The sequence below is a fragment of the Trifolium pratense genome, linkage group LG6, assembly GCF_020283565.1.
Source record: "Trifolium pratense cultivar HEN17-A07 linkage group LG6, ARS_RC_1.1, whole genome shotgun sequence".
NCBI lineage: Eukaryota > Viridiplantae > Streptophyta > Magnoliopsida > Fabales > Fabaceae > Trifolium > Trifolium pratense.
Genome location: NC_060064.1, coordinates 19,280,394 through 19,300,085, shown reverse-complemented (window position 1 = coordinate 19,300,085; position 19,692 = coordinate 19,280,394). Strand labels below are relative to the sequence as shown.

Here is a 19,692-nt window from a genome sequence, read left to right as displayed (position 1 = left end):
CTACTACTACTTGGACTGCCTTCATACGTACTACTCCTTCATCACTACACGTTTGCACTTCTCTTCTTCTCATAATCTTGTTGTGTATCAACACATACCCATTGTCTCCCTCTAGTTTTCTCTCTGCAAGTTTGCAACTCATCGGTCATCCGTAGTTTTATCTTGTTTTCTCTTTTTGTATGCGATTTTCAATCTTCTTCTTCTTCTTCCTCAAGGTGTGCAATTTTCTGAATTGAATTGTTGTAAATGTTGTCAAATTGGAACTAGATCAATGCTTGTAGAAATTGATGTAAAACAATTGTTAGTGAGTTTGTATCGAAAAATGCTCGTATAAATTTTGTATGAGTATATGGATAATAAATAAATAAATAAAATCAATATTTTTTGGAAATTCAAATTTTCTAGACTACTTGTTAGGGCCCAAATTATAGATCCTCCCTAGGCCACCAAAATCTAAAAAACGGCCCTGACTCCATGACTAATTGGCAATGAAAAATTAGTAAGAGCTTAACTTTATACTCCTATATAATTGTACGGGATAACTATAAAACAACCATTAGTATCACTTTATTTAATACTCCATTAGTAATAATTATTAGAACCAGCCTTACACATTTCGAGATCTTACAAATTAAAAAAAAAAAAATAGTAACACGTTGTAAAAAAAATAAATAGTAACACTAATATCTATATATAGCTAAAAATAGCTTTACTATTCCTTAAAATAGTCCGTGTGAGTTGCTCATACTCTTGTTTAGAGTCATTTTTGAGATAATTTTCATAGAATATAAGGATGAAACGGTAATTAGCTTATGTTGATACACAACGAAACACGGACATAGACCCGAATACGATACGGACACGGACACCGACACGTCGACACTGATAAAAATTTAAAAAAATGACATAATTTAGTGTAATAGTGTCGGTCGACACCGACACGTGTCCGTGTCCAACACAATTTAAGGAGTTCCTAGTACACAACACAAAACAACGCGAAACCTGTAATTTCGAAAAGCTTCCCTTATCTTCTACAAACCATTGTTTTTTCGCAGTTACAAAAACAAAGAGACAACGCAACATGATGGCGGGAAGCGCAACCTTGAAGCTCAATCTCTCACATTTTTCTTCTTCAACTTCATCTCTACTCAAATCCTCTTCTTCTTTCCCATCCAACTTTCGAATTCCAAACCCTCCTTCTTCTAATCCCAATTTCTTCAGTGAGTTTAATTTCACTTTCAACAACCTCCATTTTTAATTACCCCTTCTTAATTTTACTAATCTATATCATTTTTGTCAGAGGTTTATTCACTTTCTAGTAATGACATTAAAGTCGGTTCCAATGTCGAAGTTGATGGTTCACCTTGTCGTGTAATAGGTATTTATTACTACTACTATTGTTTTTTGTATTAACTTCGGTCTGCCACAAGGTAAGTAAAGTTCGGTTTCCACTAGGATGAACTGTTGGGGAGAACCCAAGTTCTTTGATTTCTGGTAGGAACAATTTTTTACCAGACTTTACTTACCTTGCGGCCGAACTCTAAATTACTACGACTCTTTTCCCTGGGAACCAGTAGTGTTAATTAAATTAAGTTTTATATTTTACTTTTTTTTAGAGTTTCTTCATGTGAAACCTGGAAAAGGGGCGGCATTTATAAGGACCAAACTCAAGAATTATCTTACAGGAAATACTGTTGATAAGACCTTCAGAGCTGGAAGTTCGGTAATGCATCTTCATTTTTCTACACCTTTATGTTTTCAAAGTTGCATTGTTAGTTGATTCAATAGAACAAATTAAATTTTACTACATATATTCGGGATAAATACACATGAATGAAAGGTAAGACAGGCAACAAGATGAGCCGCTAAACCTTTCTGAATGTCAAAATTTATACAAGAAATATCAATTTGCTTTCAAATTGTTCGGATTAGGTCTCTAAAGACCCTTTCATGACTAATTTTTCTAGGGCTTGAGTTGCGGGAGATAAGGTGTTTTAGTTATAGTTGCCTTTTTTTCCTAAGAAAGCAAAAACGTGATTGAGTGTGTGTTTGAATGAGCATTAGTGTTATCAATTGCAAGTAGTGGAAAATAAGGGTTTGTTTAAATTCCGCTACGCGCCACTATAGCCGCTATTTGACAACAATGGTTTCAAAAGCCAAAAATTTGGATTTCTTTGTCAATTGAATGTTCAACTGGTTTTCTCCTTCAGTCTTTTGTCTGGCAACCTGAAAACCCCCTTTTTATGGGGTAGCAACTGCATAACAAGCTATAGTAATACAGGAGTTTGTTATCAGCCATTTAGGTTAAGCTTGGTAGTTGCACGGTTTTCCCCACATTCACGAATTATAATTTACCTGCTCATATTCACTCTGGAGATCTTGGGAATTAATTCTGAATATGTTCATATGATAGTATTTAAAACTTTTGTCTTACCTACCTTCATGAGCATACAACCCCAATTTGTGGAGGTAGAATGCAAAGTTGGAAAGATATTGTCGGGTCTAATTGAGCTTCGTTGGTGAGTGGACCAATCTGTCATTAGTTATACAAGTACCGTGCAACTTAGGGTGGAGGGTTTTCTGCTGTTTGTCTTATAATTTGTGCCTACTCTATAATGCAAGGATACGATACGTGGATCGGATATTATACATATCCAATACAGCGAAGCATCGTTCCTTGACAAATATAGGATATGATACCTATAGGATACATATAAATATATAAAATAATTGAAGTAATGAAAGTTTGAAAATAGGTGAAGAAAGTGAAGCAGTGATATAAATTGCATCTGTGGCAATCAATATATAAGTGGGAAAATGGAAATTAGGATCTGAATGAGTGAATTTGTGATATAAATTGCATTGTTACAATTAATGAGTGGGAGTTTGAACATTACATAAATTATGCACCTGAGATGTGAAGCCATAAAGAACATTCAAATGTATGACGGCTTGTCAAAAGCATGTCAATGTCATATTGAGAGCATTTCAGATTATATTTTATTTTGTTAAAAAAGGGTCTCCATTAATTTTCTGATGCCTAGTCAGCATATCAGAGCATATTGGGTACGATATGAAAGGAAAAATGAAGTATCAGCGCATCATGGTGCCTAAAAATGGCTGTTATGTGTGTGGCAAGAGTCTTTAATGGTTGTGACACATGAATGATGAAGTATTATAGGAGTACTGTGTCTCTATCAGAGTGTTGCTTCTATCTTCTTATTGATGCTTACCTTTTTCTGCTTTTATCTTGTCTGTTCTATTTCCTTTCGACAGATTGATGAAGCAGATATAGTCAAGGAAACAAAACAGTTCACATATAAAGATGGTGTTCAGTATGTCTTCATGGACTTGGTATCATCTGGAAACTGAAATCCTTATATAATCTAATTGTAGAAAAGTTAGCCTAATTAGGTTCAAATTCTCTATTCCAGCAATTCTTTTGCTTTCAGGCCATACCCTTTTTTTACTTTATGTTAATTTTATATTATCAGAGTACATACGAGGAGACTCGTCTGAATGAATCAGATGTTGGGGACAAAATTAAGTGGCTGAAAGAGGGAATGGACTGCAATTTGCTGTTATGGAATGGAAAAGTAACCTTTTCATCTCATAATTTATTACCGTCTTTCACACTCTCTCAAACCTTTATTTTCCATGCCAGTATTGATGATGATAAATATGGGTAACTGTGTTCTAAGACAAAAAGTGGGATCAAATTTTTGAAAACTTAAATTAATTTGATTGTTATATGCATAAATAAGGGGGAAGTAACTAATTGAATTCAATCTGTCCCAATAGAGGAAACTATCGAATATCGATTCATAGTTGCTAATGTACTAAACTAATATAAAATGCATTGCAAATCTCATGGTTTTCATTTTATCTTGTTTCATTTGAATTTGTATGCTTTCTGTATCATCTTAAATAATATTTCACTTCTATACAATGACTGTATGGTTGTCTGAAATATTGAATAGTACAAGGGTATATACATGTTGTGGGGATATATATTTTGATACAATATGCACTTTGAGAGTATTCCTTTTTCCCGAATGCTGTTTGACTTAGACTGCTGTCAATAGTTTCAATACTTTTGTACATTCTTGTAGTAGTTAATGGTTTCAACTTTCAAGTGTGGTTTCAACTTTGCATATTGAATGCAATACTTTTTTATGCATAGATTGCTAACACAAGGCTCCATAAGTTATTAAGGCTGTATCAATTCTTGATGTAATTTTATTTTTAACCTAAAATTTAAGGATGGAGTCACAATTACTTGCTCACTTTACTTGCTCACTTTAAAGACATAATCTAAAGGAGTTTTTTTTGCTGATTTGCAGTTTGACATTTATAAGTAAATTTGTTTAGCAACTTGCCTATTGATATTTTTCAGGTTATTGATGTTGATCTCCCTATAACAGTCAAGCTTAAGGTAGTCCAAGCAGATGCCGGACTTAAGGGTGACACAGCCCAAGGTGATGCCATTTTTTTATACTGCTAATTTCTTTCTTACCAAATTTATATTGTAAACATTGTTAGTGCCAAGAAAGTTCTTTGTTATACTAAAATGCTCAAATTATCTGCTTCATAATATTCCCTTAATCACATTTCACATGTTGGCATTAGAAAAACAAAAACAAGGAAGTGTTATTGAGTTTGATCACCTAATTATTAGCCATATGAATATAAAAGCTAAAAAAGGACAACCTTAGGGTATAAAGCCTCCACATTTGCAGAATCCATTGTAGGTACGTAGCTTTACGTTGCATTTGCAGGTCTCATTTCACAACTTTAACTTGTGACCTCTTAGTCTCACGGTACCCAGTAACTCTAGCAGTTGCACAAAGGCTTCCATTCAGTCATAAAGAAACTAAGTTGTATTGGATACCAAGTGGGTAGGAATGGTTTTTTTTCTGCATCTATCTTCTGAACAAAAAACAATTGTGATATCCTATTGTGCTTTTTATTGTTTTTTCCCCTTGTCCTATGTCACCCTGTGTCTTACATTCCATTGTAGAACTTAACTGTAAATGAAATTTGATTGACAGGTGGAGGATCAAAGACAGTAACTCTTGACACCGGTGCTGTTGTCAATGTTCCGCTTTTTGTAAGTGAAGGTGAAGAAATACTGGTTGATACAAGATCTGGGCAGTACATGAGCCGTGCTTAAGATTTTACATCAAATTTTGTCGTTGGTCAAAGTTCAGAGTTTCATGATTTATTTTGTTCTTTTGCAATAACATGTAGCATATGTAATAGACTAATAGTAAACATAGCAAATTGACTATGTACATCACAAACACCGAGTTAAGATTTTGTTGTGACTTCGAAGTTCATTGTGAAAATGAGGCTCTTGCTGCATTATTATTTAGCATGATTGTGGTGTGGGGCATGAAATTATATCCTTGTCATGAAAATTTCCAGTCTTCCATTGGGTTGAAGAGAAAGGAAGATCAACCATTCAACCATAAATTCAGAAACTAAAATTAGGTTCCTAACTTTTAGCTTCATGTTTTGATTGTTTCTACAGATTCCTTCTCCTATTTATATAGCCGATCAACTGTTCTTGTTACTCTTTTAGTGACAGGAGATGATTATGGTTCATGCAGTAGTGCAATAACAACAGCACTTCGTGCAAAAGTCAAACTTAGTTTTGTTGATGAGTCATTTCTCATTCCAAAGAAGAAATATGAAATTTCCACTTAACAATGATGCAATGATTTGGTGGCAAAGTTGAATTCTACATTTAGTTTCACCTCCAGGAATGCAACACAAAGAGTCAAAGACAAAGGGAAATGAAAATCAGAAAATTGATCAAGGTTCCAAAACTGATTCTTGTTTGTATTTAAATTTTGCCTTTTTTCGGATTTACGAAGGTTTGCAATGGGGTCATGATGTTGAATGACAAGTTCGTAGTTCAAAGTTCGTTTTTTTTTTTTTTTTGAATAAGCTAAATAAGCCCACCCAAATTGACACCAGAGAGAATCAAACCTAAGACCTTAAGGAGTACACTCTCAGGTCCCAAGCAATACCACTAGACCAACTCAAGTGGGTTTCGAAGTTCGTTATTGTTCAATTGAGAATTCGATTTTGGTTGTGATGTTTATGTCGGTGGTAGTAATTCGAAGAACATGTGATTCAAGGACTTGGACATGCTCCAAAAGAAATTTATAAAAGAAAATAAAAAAATGGAAAAACCACATCATAAATCCCAATTTGTGTGTGTGTCAACGAGCAATAAACAAACAAGATTAAACCTTCAAACATGGAAAATTGAGGAATAATTTTACAAAAATAAGATTAAAAATAAAAAATATTAACTAAAGCATCCCGTTAAAAGACTTGTTAACTTAACAAAATCGCGACAAATCTTACACTCTAGACCATTTGTATCTGAATGACTATGTGAATAGCTTGTGACAGTAGAATTCCTATGCCCCTATAATTTAATAAACATGTCACACCTTCCATGAATATGTCTCTAAGAAATCCAAATGCTTCCAAAAGCTTCTTCAAGTGCCCTCTTCTTGCTTATTTCTATACTCCATCCTCCAGCCCTTGCTCGTCGCCTCAATGTTTCCTCGTTCTCAACTACGTAGCCGGCATCACCGCCTCCAAGCGGTAAAGGTTGTGGTCCCATGCCTGTGGGTCTAGGCTGTCCTCCTGCAACTGTAGGTGCATATTGCCCCTGAGGGACAGCACCAAATCCAGCTTGGGAATTTTGGCTTGCATCCTGTTTCAAGAATAAACAAAGTTAATCTGTTTATTAATTTATATTTTGCAACTTTGCTGAATAAATAGGTGGCACAAAATAGAAATTGAAGCAAAAAAAAAAAACTCTTAAATGGAAGAGTATTATCAGAAGAGGTCAATCACTTAAATAGATTTCAATCTCAAATTATAAAGCCAAGCTCAATTAGGTTCAACATATTGTGCCAAAAATGTAATCTTAATGAACACATAAATAACAATCTAATGCTTACATCATTATCAGTTTGGGCAGGTTGTCCCTTGCTTGCTGCCATAGCTGCAGCTAATTCTTCAGCCTATTTAATTATTACAAGCACAATGACACATCAAAATATATAGCAAGAAACCAGCACCCACATAACAAATGGATACAGGACAATGTGAAAGAGACTGAACCATTGAAGAGACCATTAAAAATACCTTTCGGGCTCGATTAATCATTATTTGTTCTGCATTTTCTTCTTGGTATTTAGCAATCCTAGCTTCAATAGCCGCAAGATCAATTCCTTCAATCAAGTTAAACGCTGCAGAGGGGAAGGGGGAGAAATTTGAACAAAATAAATAAATAAATAAATAAAAAAGTGACAGAGGGAAACAAAAGTCATTATCATGAATATAGAAGCTTACTCATGTCTTCTACTTCCTCCAAATAATCGTTGTACTCTTTCAAAGATGGAAAATCATCTTCACGTTTATTGAATCTATAAATTTACAATCAAGTAAGCAGAAATGAATACTTGAATGAATTCAATATAACATGGACCCCGAAAAGTGAGAGTCTGAGTTTAGAATATGATCCTATTTCTTGTCTACAAAAGATTCAAATGCAATAGACTTTCAAAGTAATGAGAAAACCAAAATTCTTATGTGCTATATCTATTCAATTATGAACTCTTAAAGTGAAATGGTAAGACTGAGCATTTGGCAATTGGAAGAAAGAGAAAGTTTTGCAATTTATGCCAATTCCATGGCTCCTCCTTCACTTAACTAACCAGAGTAATTAAGCATGTGGTCCTATATAGTATATATCTCATGATTAGAGCCCTCAGCAATTAATCAACATGTATTCTGTAAACTACAGAAAGCATGTGGTCCTATATTTGATAAGTTTATTTGAAAGATCCGAGAATTGGTAATGAATTACTACAGCTGAGCCACATGCTAAGCATCACTGACCATACTAACTACAGAAAGACAATGAAATACTACCCAGCAGAAGTGATACTGGAGCTATGCATTCTAGAATTATTTTTTTGGTACGATGCATTCTAGAATTTTAATGTAGAATGAATTGATTTCATTACATAATACTGAGAGTACATCAGGCATATATACATAGCCTGTAGGTTAATTTAGGAAAGAAACTAACGGCCCATTTTAAAATAAAATCCCTGATTATGGGATATTTCCTAATTTACTAATCCTATACTAATAGGAAATAGATACAAGTTTGCCCTCAATATAAATATTCTAGGCTATATACACAGCTTCTGACACGCATAAATTTTGCTAACTATTGCAACTTCAATAATGTTTTAATCCAAAACAAAATGTAATAGATAACCTATCAAGCAAATTCTGCAGGATTGTAATAGATAACCTATCAAGCAAATTCAATATTTTTGCATTATATCCATACTACTCAAACATATGATGCATCTAGTATTTCTCATGTCACATAGATGAAGCAAGCAAGAAACAATGTGGGAAAGAAAAATATACATGCTAGCAATCCTCTTCCTGATGGCTATCTCCTTATAGTGCGGATTGGTACTAGTGATCACCATTCTCCTAACACCAAGTTCCTTTTCCTCACTTCTTATCACCTGAAGTTTAAGCAATAAAAAAAACATACATTGATAAGGATGAATTCTAAATACTTTTTGTGTATGAAATCCTGAAGTTTAGAAAATATTAAATCAATGAAAACATAATTATACAAACAAGATTTATAAAATCTAGGTAAAAAGACCTCAACTATGGAAGAATGAAGAGGGTGCAACACATCAGAAATTATATCAAACATAGACTCAAACAACACCCCCTCTTCCCGTGTATTTATAGTCTTACAGAAACAAACACAAGGATAGTACACTTATTTGTCTTATGGTATCTTGAAGCATGTGCAACAAGAATCCAAATATTAAAAAGTACTTCCAAGATTCTGTGAAGCCAAAATACTAGACTGTGGCATTGAGCAGTCCACGATTCTGTGTTTAACATTAGAAGCAAAAGTACTTTCAACTCTTCTTCAGTAGTACTCTTATAACACCCCAAATATAAATCTAGAATAATACCCGGGGTTTCACATAAGACAAATAAGACCTCAACTATGGAAGAATGAACAGGGATACTTAAAAATTTCAGAAAATTAGGTGTTCACAGTTTACATATTCTCCATCAACACTTGTGAACATCACTTTACATACTAGAATAACGGATAAGTTCATGGATACAAAATCCATCCCAGTTCAGAACAAAATGAATCTCAAATATCTGAGTACTGAACTACAACAAAGTTAAAGAAACTGAAATTAAACCAATAAACCATATCATACGTTTCGATTACAATTACAATAGAAAGCAGGCTGGAAATAATAAGAAGGGTGAGACGACGTCTCAGTGAGTTTCTCATTACTCTGCAGCTTTCTTACCCTTATCTGAAAAAAATTAAAACTAGAAGGGTGAGACGACGTCTCAGTGAGTTTCTTACTAAAACCATTATTGTTAGTAAGTCTAAAATAACCTATCAGTTGATCTGGGGATATTGGTCTTTTCATAACATATATCTATGATTCATAATAACAATTGCAATACAATCAAGTGTAACAAGCGAATTAAGCCTTGTTCTTTTCAGTCTCTTGTGATATCGCGAGCATAATGATACTCGTATACCACTAGTCAGTAAAGTAAAGCAATATAGCATGAGTAGCGTCCCACCCATTGATCTTTTACTGATGTCATCCCACAGTTAACTATAACTCCATATGGAATAATAAATAGGAGTTCTTTAGCACTAACGGCTAATGATTTAAAGTGGCGCTGATTAATAACCGGATTTCATCAACTCTAAACCACTTAAATCTTGTCATAATCGTTTTACCATTTTTCGGATCAACTGAAATTGAACTGTTGTTAACAATTAGCTAATTGGGGTAAAACTTTTTCACATTCATGATTTTTCACTAAACAAGCTATAGGGTCTTAAAAGGCAGAAACCCCCATTCTTAGTTGACATTAACTTGCCTAAACATTAAATTGGGTTTATCATTCTATACTAAGAGAGGTTCATCAATCGTTGTGTTTTCAAAGCAACAGCCCCAACATATTAATATACCCAAGAATTCACTAATGCCTTATGCCTAAGGCAGCTTCAAGTACCTGCAAGTCCATCAAAACAGACAGTTGATAGACATAATTATACTTCCTAGTTCCAACAACTAGTTAGCTAGTGGTTCGTCGTCTACCCTATGGTTTTAATGAGTAAATATTTTAACTAATTACTCTGTTAGCTCCAGCAGTTTAATGCTAATTTAACTACCTAATCCCTATTTTCCTCTAGCAGCCCCCATTCTAATTTTATGAGAAAAACACTAAGAGGAAAACAAGGGAATTATCTACTTTTCCTCTTAAATAAACCAAAAACTAACTAATCTAATATCTAGCTAAAATCATAACCTAAAAAGACAGTCACCAATTAATTGATGAGAGTTGGAGGAGTGAGCAATAACAACTTCAAGCCTCCAAAAATCAGTTCTTTTCTTCGATTCTTACCAAGTCCAGATTTTCAGCTTGGCTTCTCAACACGCAAAAGCTCAATTCAAGGGGGAATTTTGTACGTGCAGAACTGAAAAGAATGAAATTGGGGCTTTGAGATTTTAGGGGTGAATTTTCGGATTTAAGAGGGAGAGGAAGGAGGAATTGCTAAAATTACTCTTTGTGGGTTCAATTGAGATGATAGTGGAAGGATTTTACTCATGCAAGGCTTGATGGAAAAGTTTGAATTTTTTCTTCCATGGAGGTGAGGATATGCTTACGCTGGTTTATGAAGAAGGGGATGGAGTTCCTTTTCGGATATCTTTTTTTTTTTTGTTCTCTCCCTTTTGTTACATATAACATATAAAATGTAGCTATAATATGTTGCTCCACTGATACTATTATTATTAATTAAAGTTGGGTTGTTACAACTCTATCCCATAATTCAACAAGGAATCAAAATAGGAAAATGCTAACTAGTGCATTGGATAAAACTGCATTGGAACTTGTGTAGTCAATGTTTGTAAATTTAAAGTGTTGTTTTCAATGCAAAAGTTACCTTTTTTGTATCCTTAACTAGTGTCCCGGGAGCACTAGTTAGCATGACCCATCAAAATAAAAGACCGTGTTCTATGTGCCGTATTAAACTACAATACGCTACATACACTAATGACATCCGATACTTTCTATATATTCCCCCTCAAATGAAAAGGTTGCAGTGAAAAATTCCATTCATGCTGCCACCCCATTGAAAATATCAAACACAGCCAATTGAAACACACACACACACATAATGAAGATAGAATATATCAACTCATTAGTTACAAAGTCAAAAAGTAATAAAATCAGTACTTTTATACCTTCAAAATTTCGTCAACGAAGTTACTGCCTTCCTATGTAGGGACAGACTTATAATGTTGTTTGTATCAAATGAATGATTAGAACCAGTTAAACCTATGGCAATTAGGTTATAACCACTTTCTTCAAGAAGTGTTATAACATTTCTACCAAAACCATGCCCCGAAGCCTCCTCCTGTAGGACAAAATGATTGGCCTCAAGATCATCAACCTTTATACCCTATCAGATTGAAAACCAGAATGTATAACTTATACAGAATTAGGTTAAAGAAAACGCTGAAACAAAGATGATACAGAAAAGGAAAAAACGGAGAACTTCTGATATTTGTACTGAAAATAACATGATGTCATTTTTCCCTACTGGTAAAGATAACCTGAAGAAGTTTATAGTAGACCATTCTTCTGTTATAGTTGCAAAGTAGGGAACTTTCAATATACATGTTAAATTAAGAGAATCATAGTACATTTACACCCCAGGTGGTGAGTCAAAAAGAGCAGTAGTGAATCTGTTTAAATTTCAAAGTCATTCTTAAAATCTGGGATTCGGGCCTAACTAAACCCACAAACGGCTTAAAAGTGAGTTTATAAACACTGCCTGCCTAGGTCATAACCACCTCCCACTCAAAATTGGACATCTGAATTGTAGTCAAATGCAGGTAGAATAAAAAAGTATCTCAAAATCCCATCATGTAACATCTGGAACATGGACAAATGAGGATGGAATATCAGACATCTTGGCCCAATAACAAATCTAAAATAGGTTCTTATACCGTCTTAGAATTTGGGCAAAGATTGCTCAAGCCATAAGCACTACTAGATCACATCTCTAACCAATGTGGGACTTCCAACTGTCACTTTAGATACCCCGATATCTTTGCTGTAGGGAGAAAGAGGAAAAACAAGAATACCTTTAAAGCTACATCTGATTTTTAGTATAAAATAGCTGATAAACGGAAAATAGAAATCTTCATTTTTCCAATATTGACAAAATTATCAAAATTAAAGGTTATTGGCAACAGTAAAAGCAATGGCATGGGTTGGCGCCAGGCTTGACCTTCCCCCTCCCCGTGGAGACTGGGAGAATGGGCAACCAACACCACACACATCAAAGGTAATAGAAACTCTTCTCCCCGTGCTCTCCACTTTTATCAACTGTTGGACACCTTATCCTACTCATTTTTATCCAATGTGACTATAGTCTCCCTCCTCTTTTTATCCTTCCATGGCTACCTTGGTGATTACAGTCTCTCCCCGTCTGACACCCCCTCTAAACAGAAAATACCGCTCCAACTTGTTCTTCCACCCATACAAACCTTCCTCAGGGAAAAGAGAAATCCCATTGTTATTCAAATCATGTAAAACTCAGTTATCTACCCACAACTCGTAAACACAGCTTCGATACTTGGCATTTTATTAAACAAATAGAGAAATATTCCTTCATTACATAGTATATCTTAAAATTTGCGTTGACCATAACTCAACCCTATAAAACCGACACATTTCCAAGTCATAAACTCATTCAATGTGGGACTAGAACTCAAAACCTCGAGGGTTTGCAACATCCCAACCCCTCATCTTACCTCTAGCAAACATTTACATGATAATGATCTCAGTCACGAACTACTAACAAAACTACCTAAACCTAATTCCCTCAACTAACAAATGATTCATTCATGTATAAACTAGTTTATGATTATATTTATTACACCTAACAAAAGAAGTAAAATAAAAATAAGAAAAGAAATCTTACATCAAGTGACGGCAGCAGCGACGGCGAGTCTAGGGAAGAGAGGAACGAGTTCTCTGATCGCTGAAGAGGAAATTGGTGAAGGAAATTGATGCAATGTTGATTCGTGGTGAAAATGAGAAACGGCACACAGTGTTGTGGCGAATGGGATTATTAGGGTTAAATACAATTAATATTTTCACGGTAAACACAATCCTCAGAACGGGGTTGAGAAAACTCAGAGAGTATCAAAACTTGTCTAACTACTTATTGGGAACAAGAAGGAGTTTTAACAGTCTATCTCTAAACGCCAAACAATTTTATTAGTGGTTAATTTTTATTTTTAATTTTTATTTCTTTTTTTTTATTTTTGGTTAATTTGTTTTTTTTAGAAGAAAAAAAATTCAGTAAGAAATTATGAAATGATTTACCACCTTAAAATTATGAAAAGAGAAATTAAGTCATACATATGATATGATATGAATACAAATAATTTTATTAGTGCTGCGATTAATTTCACACCGCAATCTGTTACGCAATATACATGATACAAATCATGAAATTCTTGGCGCGAACGCGACTCTATTAAGTAATTATGTAAATATTAACACATTTCTTCGATGGGAAACCAAATAAAAGGAAGCACAAAACACCCTCACATTAAGTTCATTAGCTATCTTCTGAGTTTCAAAGCTTTAAATTTTTTTTTTTTTTGGTATTGATCATCCGTCACCAATAGTATTCACATTGTTGAAAATCCCGTTTTCATTAAGTACCAAACACATTGATTATTCTTTAGTTTGTGAAAAAATTAAAGTAGGTTTTATTACTTATTCCCTTCTCTAATCTTGTGATCAATTGATAAGCATTTTTATTTTTTACTAGTCCACTTGGAGGTGTTAAAAGGAGTGTCCATACAAGAATTTGTCCCATCTCCAACTTGAAGGAGTGTTGGGAGCATATCATGGGATTTAGAAGCATATTACATATCAAATATATACGGCACATCAAATTACATTTCATTAATGAGCATACCAATTGTATTGAATAATCTTCTTATTATAGGCAAAGTAGGTTCTTAATTAGCTTTTGATTTTTTGTACAGATTCTTTCTCCCTATTTTTATTTTTTTTTTTTTTTATTATTTTGGTCTAGTAGTAGTTTAGTGGCTAGATTCATATCTTTAAATGTGAAGGGTGGAATTCCAGGTTCGAACTCGGGCTACTGCATATCAATGTCTCTGCAGCTACCAACTATGCTATAATTTTGGAACCTCTCCTCTTTATTCTATGAACACATCAATGACATTAACAGCACATATTTTTTATTATTATTCTCTTAAGGAATTTCAAATGTGAAACCATGATTATCATTTCAACATCATTTGGTTAGGACTCATAAATTATAATATTTGGAGCCAAGCAAGGACCATAGTACTCAATATTGGAAGGAACAAAACTAAAATTGACATCAATGTTTTATGCCTTCCTAATATATCTAAGCTTCAAACAACTCATCACAAAAGCTCAATTACCCACTTATGTGGGAGATGACTGTAATTACTCAACAGAACAGCCTCTTAGCAATGCATACCAAAAAAATCTCAATAGCATCCTCTCATATCTATCCGTTGGTGCAGCCACAAGCAAAGGTTATAACTTATAACTACACCAGCATAGGGAACAACACAACCAATGGAGATGCAGTGTATGGTCTTTATGATTGCCGCGGCGATGTGGTTGGATACGTTTGTGAACTCTGTTGTCTCTCTGCTGCATCCAGAGAAGTTCTTGGGTGCTGCCCCAATGGAGTCTCTGCTACTATATTTTATAGCTTCTGCATTTTTAGGTACTCAAATGAAAACTTCTTTGGGAAAGTCACAACATATCTGTCCTTCTTGGACACATTTTGGAGCCAAAAACGTCTCTAGTGCAAAATAGAGATTCAGAAAAGTGAGGATTTGATGAAACGTTTGATCAGAAAAGCAACTAATGAAACAAATCGATTGTACTATATGGATGGTTTCAATTTGAGTTATACTGAGAGTAGGTACAGACAGATCATGAGCAACATCGCTAAATATTACGGAAACATATACAAATGCACCAACCAACATATGTTATGCATGCAGCAGACTCTTCTATCCATTAAGAAAGATGCCTTCAACAGGAAAAGGCAAAAGGGACTATCTCATATGTCAAGGCAACAAATTAATTATAATTAGGAAGCTCAAATCGATGCACTGGCATTGGTAAAAGAGTAGACTAACTTTTGAGTATCAACTCAACCATCATGGTAATAATAAGCAAACCCTGTTTGAGCACAAGCAGAGTCACCATTGTACTCTTCTTCAAGGCTTGTTCAAACTTCAAAGCAATCACTTAGGACATAGCTTGCAATCATGGCATTTCAATACACCATATCTTTGCACCCTTCACATGAAATTCCTTATGCATTATCAACTCAATAGCCATTTCAGCATCATTAAGCCTGCTTAAGTTGGCAAAAAAACAAGAATAGAAGCGAAGCTCCAAACAGTTGTTTTGGAAAATTCACGATGAACAACCCTCAGGGAGCGAGCGAGAAAACTCACCGAGTATCTAGAAGTTGTTAACTCCATTTCTCAACTTGCAGCTCCTTATTGGGAACAAGAACAACACCTTGCTTCAATGCAAAACCAAACAAAACTGAAGCACAAAACACTCTCCCATGTGCATTAAGTTCATTAACCAATACATCATAAGAAACTAAATCACCAATTCCTCCATTTGCATGCAAAAGAAACAAAGTTGACACTGCCTCATCCACTCTACCCTGACCACAAAGTCCTACAATAACTTTCTCAAATGCAATTGCCTTAACAGAATATCCCCACCTAACCATATCATTCAAATTCACCAAAGCCTCATCAAACTTCTCCCCCCTACAACATGCCTCAACCATCACCTCAATTGTCCTTTTATCAACCACTAAAACCCTCTCTTTCATTTTCTCAAACACTTCATATGCATCCTCAAGCAACCCTTTTTCCTCCCATGATCTTTTACACAAACGTCTCACCAATGTCCTCATCATCCTGAAATCCACATCAAATCCAATCTCCACCATTTCCTTATAAACCTCAAATGCTTCATCAATTTCATTCCACTTTAACAATCCATGTAAAACAGTATTATAACTAATATAATCAGGAACACATTCATACTTCTTCATCATCTTCAAAACACCGACACCTTCCATTGGTCTCCCTTCTATAGAATACCCTTGAATCAATATATTGAAAGTAACCACATTAGGTATCAATCCAATTTCAACAACTTCATTCAACAAATCCATAGCATCATCCGAACGACCGACTTTGCATAATCCATTCATAACAGCAGTATAAGAATAAACATCAACCCCAAAATTTGTTTTCTTCATATTCATCAAAATTTCAAGTGCTTCTTCAATTTTTCCCACATAAGACAACCCTTTTAACAAACAATTATGTTGTTGAACACTAATCTTCAAACCCTTTCTCTCCATGAACTCAAAAACCTCCATAGCTTTCTTTACTTTCCCTCTTTTGCAAAGGGAATTTATGAGAACAGTTATGGTTGTAGAATCTGGTACAAACCCATTTTCAAGAACAGTAAAAAGAACTCTTTTTGCTTCTTCCACTTCATTTTTCTGACAGTGACACCTTATCATGATTGAGTAAGTGCAAGAATCAGGCACAAGATGAAAAGATGACAACTTTGTGAACATTGTTGCACAAAGTTCTGATTTTTGTGCAATCCATAGAGCCATGAGAAGGTTATTGAAATCTGATATGGTTTGAAATTCAGAAGCATTTTTCTCTAGAATTTGTAGCATTTCAATTTTGGTTTTGGAGGAGGATAATGATGTAATGTTTTGGACAAGATTTTTGATTGGAAACGTAGTTGTTTTGTCCTTAAAATCAACGAGCTGGTTGTTTGTTGTTTTTTTTATGGAGGAATTGGTGACAGAGAAAGAGTGTGTAGTTAGAATTGATGGATTAATTTGTTTGATACTACTAATGGTATTGTTATTGAAAAAGGGGATAGTGATTAGTGTATGAGGTTGAAAAAATTGAGAGCATATGGGAATTGGAGGAACCATGAGAGTGAGCTCTAAAGGATTGTTGCTATGGCATTTGCTGATATGCTACCTGTGGTTTGAAGTCATTGGATTTGGATATGTATTTTTCTGGATATTTTTCTACGACTCTGTCATAAAATACTTCTTCATTCCCAAAATATAAGAGTTAGTTTGACTAATACACGTATATCAATGGACAATTTTGATCATTAATATTTTTAATTCTTTATTAATAAAAATTTGATATTTTGAAGGTTTAATTAATAAAATGGTCCCTTAAAGATATTTTTGGTTTCAGATTGATCCCTTAAAGAAAAAAGGTCCAAATAGATCCCTTAAAGAAAAAAATAATCCGAATAGATCCTTTAAAGACATCTCCGTTAATCAGTTTGGTCCCTAAAAAGATGTCTAAATAGGACCAAACTGATTAACGGATATGTCTTTAAGGGACCTATTCGGACCTTTTTTTCTTTAAGGGACCTATTTAGACCTTTTTTTCTTTAAAGGACCAATATGAAACCAAAAATATCTTTAAGAGACCATTTTATTAATTAAGCCTATTTTGAAAATACTCATCAAAACAAATCAAACAATATTTTATATGCTAATATTTATATTTATATATTATTAAAAAAATACGTAAAATAAATGAATAGTATCATTTAATCAAATTAGATCTTATAAAATGGAACTGAGGAAGTATCAAATATATTTGGTGTTTACTTAATTTTTGTTATATTTTTAAGTCTCTATAAATGTTTTCTTGCACATGGTTCTGGTCTTGATAATACACATCGGCTTAGTAGCAAAGATCAAAATTAAATGCTGATAATTTTTTAGAGACTAAAAATATTATAAAAATTATGTAAGATCAGAACTAAATTTGAAAGGTCACTATTTTGTAGGGAATGTATGTATTTAACCCTAACAAAATATAGATCATGTCTAACAAAAGAATAATTTCTAATCATAAAGCACTTTGGAAATTATCCCTTAGTCCATATATAGTCTTTAGAGTAGACACTCTATACTTTATTTGTGAACAAAAATAAATTACATTTTTAGCATATTTCTTTGGCTTCTTCAAAAACAAAAAAAAAAAATTACTATAGCTTTTTAGAGCATATATTAGCTTGACAGTAACATTAACATATAGATAGTTCAATTATCAATAAAAAAAGAATAACAATGAACATATAGATAGTATATATTAAATGATAATACTTTGGCAAGGCATTGATCATAATCGTAGTGATCTGCTGAATTCCTTGCAAAGCATAATATCCTTAGGATCTGATGTGACATGTTTTCTTCCTCCTCTCACTCTTTTCCTACCAAAAATAGGTTTGATTAATTTCTTCATGACCCTATGAAATCCTAGCCCATGAATATTACCATGATGAGGCCCTTGCATGACCTTATTCATCAGAGGTATTGGAGCCATGCTAATGAGCCGTGACGGTGACCTTTGCAACCTTGGTTCAGATAGGCTTCGCCTTAGCATCGCTTTGTTTAGCTGTGCCGCGTGCGCCTCAAATGAGAGCCTCTCAAATTCATCCAATAGAGTGCTCTTTTCGTCTCCAAATCTTTTTTCAATCATAGCCATTTACTCCACTGGTTAATTGTTGCAATGCCATTTTCACTTAACTAAAGTAACATTTTATAGTTGAGATTTGATAATGTGACATTGAAGGCTTAAAGGATTTTTTTTCCTTCTTCCTTTTGTATGGTATATATAATATCTCTTTCTCTACCCTTTTGTTTACTTTAAGATTCCTAGATGAGTCATTGTCTAACCCAAGTATCAGAAATTTTAGTGAGGTTATAATTTATGGGGTAATTCATTTTAGCTAGGTTCTGTCTAATTAATAACATCCCCTATGAGCTTATTAAGAAAAAAAAAACGGTATGATATCTATTTTATTTTATTCAAAGTGTAATTAGGCATCTAAATAAAATGAAATAAAATAAAAACATCCTTGCAACACTTTATTCTTTCTGGCTTGAATGAAAATATATTTCTTCCTACAATACTTCCTTTCAGGAGAGAAGTACATTATATCGACAAAAAGAATAAGAGAGGTTGCACATTCAAACAAGCTTAATAGTGTTTTTTTATTTTTTAGAACATATATATACCATTAAAATAAGAAATACATCACCCTAACAAATTCAATATTATTGATAAATATAACTATCATACACCAAACAACAATCTTCCTTTGACAATAATTTTATAACAGGACTAATTTCACACTAATATTCGCCATATAATAAATAAAAATTGCGGCAACTTCACGACCAGTGCGTAAGCACGGGTATCATACCAGTTGTTATAATAAAAACCAAACCAGTAAACGTTAAACGTAATATAGTCACTACACATAACAATGATATGTATATATAAAAAATCAACATTAATTTATATATGAAAAGATTCTTTATATTGTCAATCATAGTCTGTGTAATGATAATACATGAATTTTTCTATTTCC

At 33.8% G+C, this 19,692-nt stretch overlaps 3 protein-coding genes and 1 long non-coding RNA gene across 5 annotated transcripts; 1 reads left to right on the top strand and 3 right to left on the bottom strand.

The window, feature by feature from the left end:
- Nucleotides 1–987: 987 nt before the first annotated feature.
- LOC123892999 (elongation factor P-like) lies at nucleotides 988–5,374 on the top strand. Its single transcript, XM_045942912.1, has 7 exons — nucleotides 988–1,220; nucleotides 1,301–1,378; nucleotides 1,617–1,723; nucleotides 3,277–3,354; nucleotides 3,495–3,596; nucleotides 4,397–4,478; nucleotides 5,052–5,374. Exons 1-7 carry the CDS (start codon nucleotides 1,082–1,084, stop codon nucleotides 5,171–5,173), a joined length of 708 nt encoding a protein of 235 aa, XP_045798868.1. The 5' UTR covers nucleotides 988–1,081; the 3' UTR covers nucleotides 5,174–5,374.
- An 844-nt stretch (nucleotides 5,375–6,218) lies between these two features.
- On the bottom strand, nucleotides 6,219–13,379 carry LOC123893029 (CDK-activating kinase assembly factor MAT1-like). 2 transcript variants are annotated; one of them, XM_045942944.1, is made up of 7 exons: nucleotides 13,118–13,379; nucleotides 11,370–11,587; nucleotides 8,476–8,579; nucleotides 7,381–7,454; nucleotides 7,174–7,277; nucleotides 6,987–7,049; nucleotides 6,219–6,736 (listed from the first exon to the last, which is right to left on the bottom strand). In XM_045942944.1, exons 3-7 carry the CDS (start codon nucleotides 8,538–8,540, stop codon nucleotides 6,485–6,487), a joined length of 558 nt encoding a protein of 185 aa, XP_045798900.1. In that variant the 5' UTR covers nucleotides 8,541–8,579; nucleotides 11,370–11,587; nucleotides 13,118–13,379; the 3' UTR covers nucleotides 6,219–6,484. The 2 variants fall into 2 exon arrangements, with proteins under 2 accessions (XP_045798900.1, XP_045798901.1); XM_045942945.1 differs by having other exon boundaries at nucleotides 11,370–11,542.
- A 1,703-nt stretch (nucleotides 13,380–15,082) lies between these two features.
- Nucleotides 15,083–17,306, bottom strand: LOC123891609 (pentatricopeptide repeat-containing protein At5g64320, mitochondrial-like). Its single transcript, XM_045941515.1, has 2 exons — nucleotides 15,687–17,306; nucleotides 15,083–15,583 (listed from the first exon to the last, which is right to left on the bottom strand). Exon 1 carries the CDS (start codon nucleotides 17,216–17,218, stop codon nucleotides 15,704–15,706), a length of 1,515 nt encoding a protein of 504 aa, XP_045797471.1. The 5' UTR covers nucleotides 17,219–17,306; the 3' UTR covers nucleotides 15,083–15,583; nucleotides 15,687–15,703.
- An 896-nt stretch (nucleotides 17,307–18,202) lies between these two features.
- On the bottom strand, nucleotides 18,203–18,844 carry LOC123892421. The gene is made up of 2 exons (XR_006803189.1): nucleotides 18,593–18,844; nucleotides 18,203–18,528 (listed from the first exon to the last, which is right to left on the bottom strand). It is a non-coding gene; the product is annotated as an uncharacterized LOC123892421 (long non-coding RNA).
- Between the last annotated feature and the right edge of the window lie 848 nt (nucleotides 18,845–19,692).

Bases quoted from the DNA above. Each gene is read 5' to 3' on its own strand.
- LOC123893029 (XM_045942944.1), bottom strand. From the start codon at position 8,540: ATGGTGATCACTAGTACCAATCCGCACTATAAGGAGATAGCCATCAGG. The intron at 7,278-7,380 runs GTAAGCTTCTAT...TCCCCTCTGCAG, and splicing joins GGAGGAAGTAGAAGACATGA to CGTTTAACTTGATTGAAGGA. The intron at 7,050-7,173 runs GTATTTTTAATG...ATAATTAAATAG, and splicing joins TGATTAATCGAGCCCGAAAG to GCTGAAGAATTAGCTGCAGC.
- LOC123891609 (XM_045941515.1), bottom strand. From the start codon at position 17,218: ATGGTTCCTCCAATTCCCATATGCTCTCAATTTTTTCAACCTCATACA.
- LOC123892999 (XM_045942912.1), top strand. From the start codon at position 1,082: ATGATGGCGGGAAGCGCAACCTTGAAGCTCAATCTCTCACATTTTTCT. The intron at 1,379-1,616 runs GTATTTATTACT...ACTTTTTTTTAG, and splicing joins TTCACCTTGTCGTGTAATAG to AGTTTCTTCATGTGAAACCT. The intron at 3,355-3,494 runs GTATCATCTGGA...TTATATTATCAG, and splicing joins AGTATGTCTTCATGGACTTG to AGTACATACGAGGAGACTCG.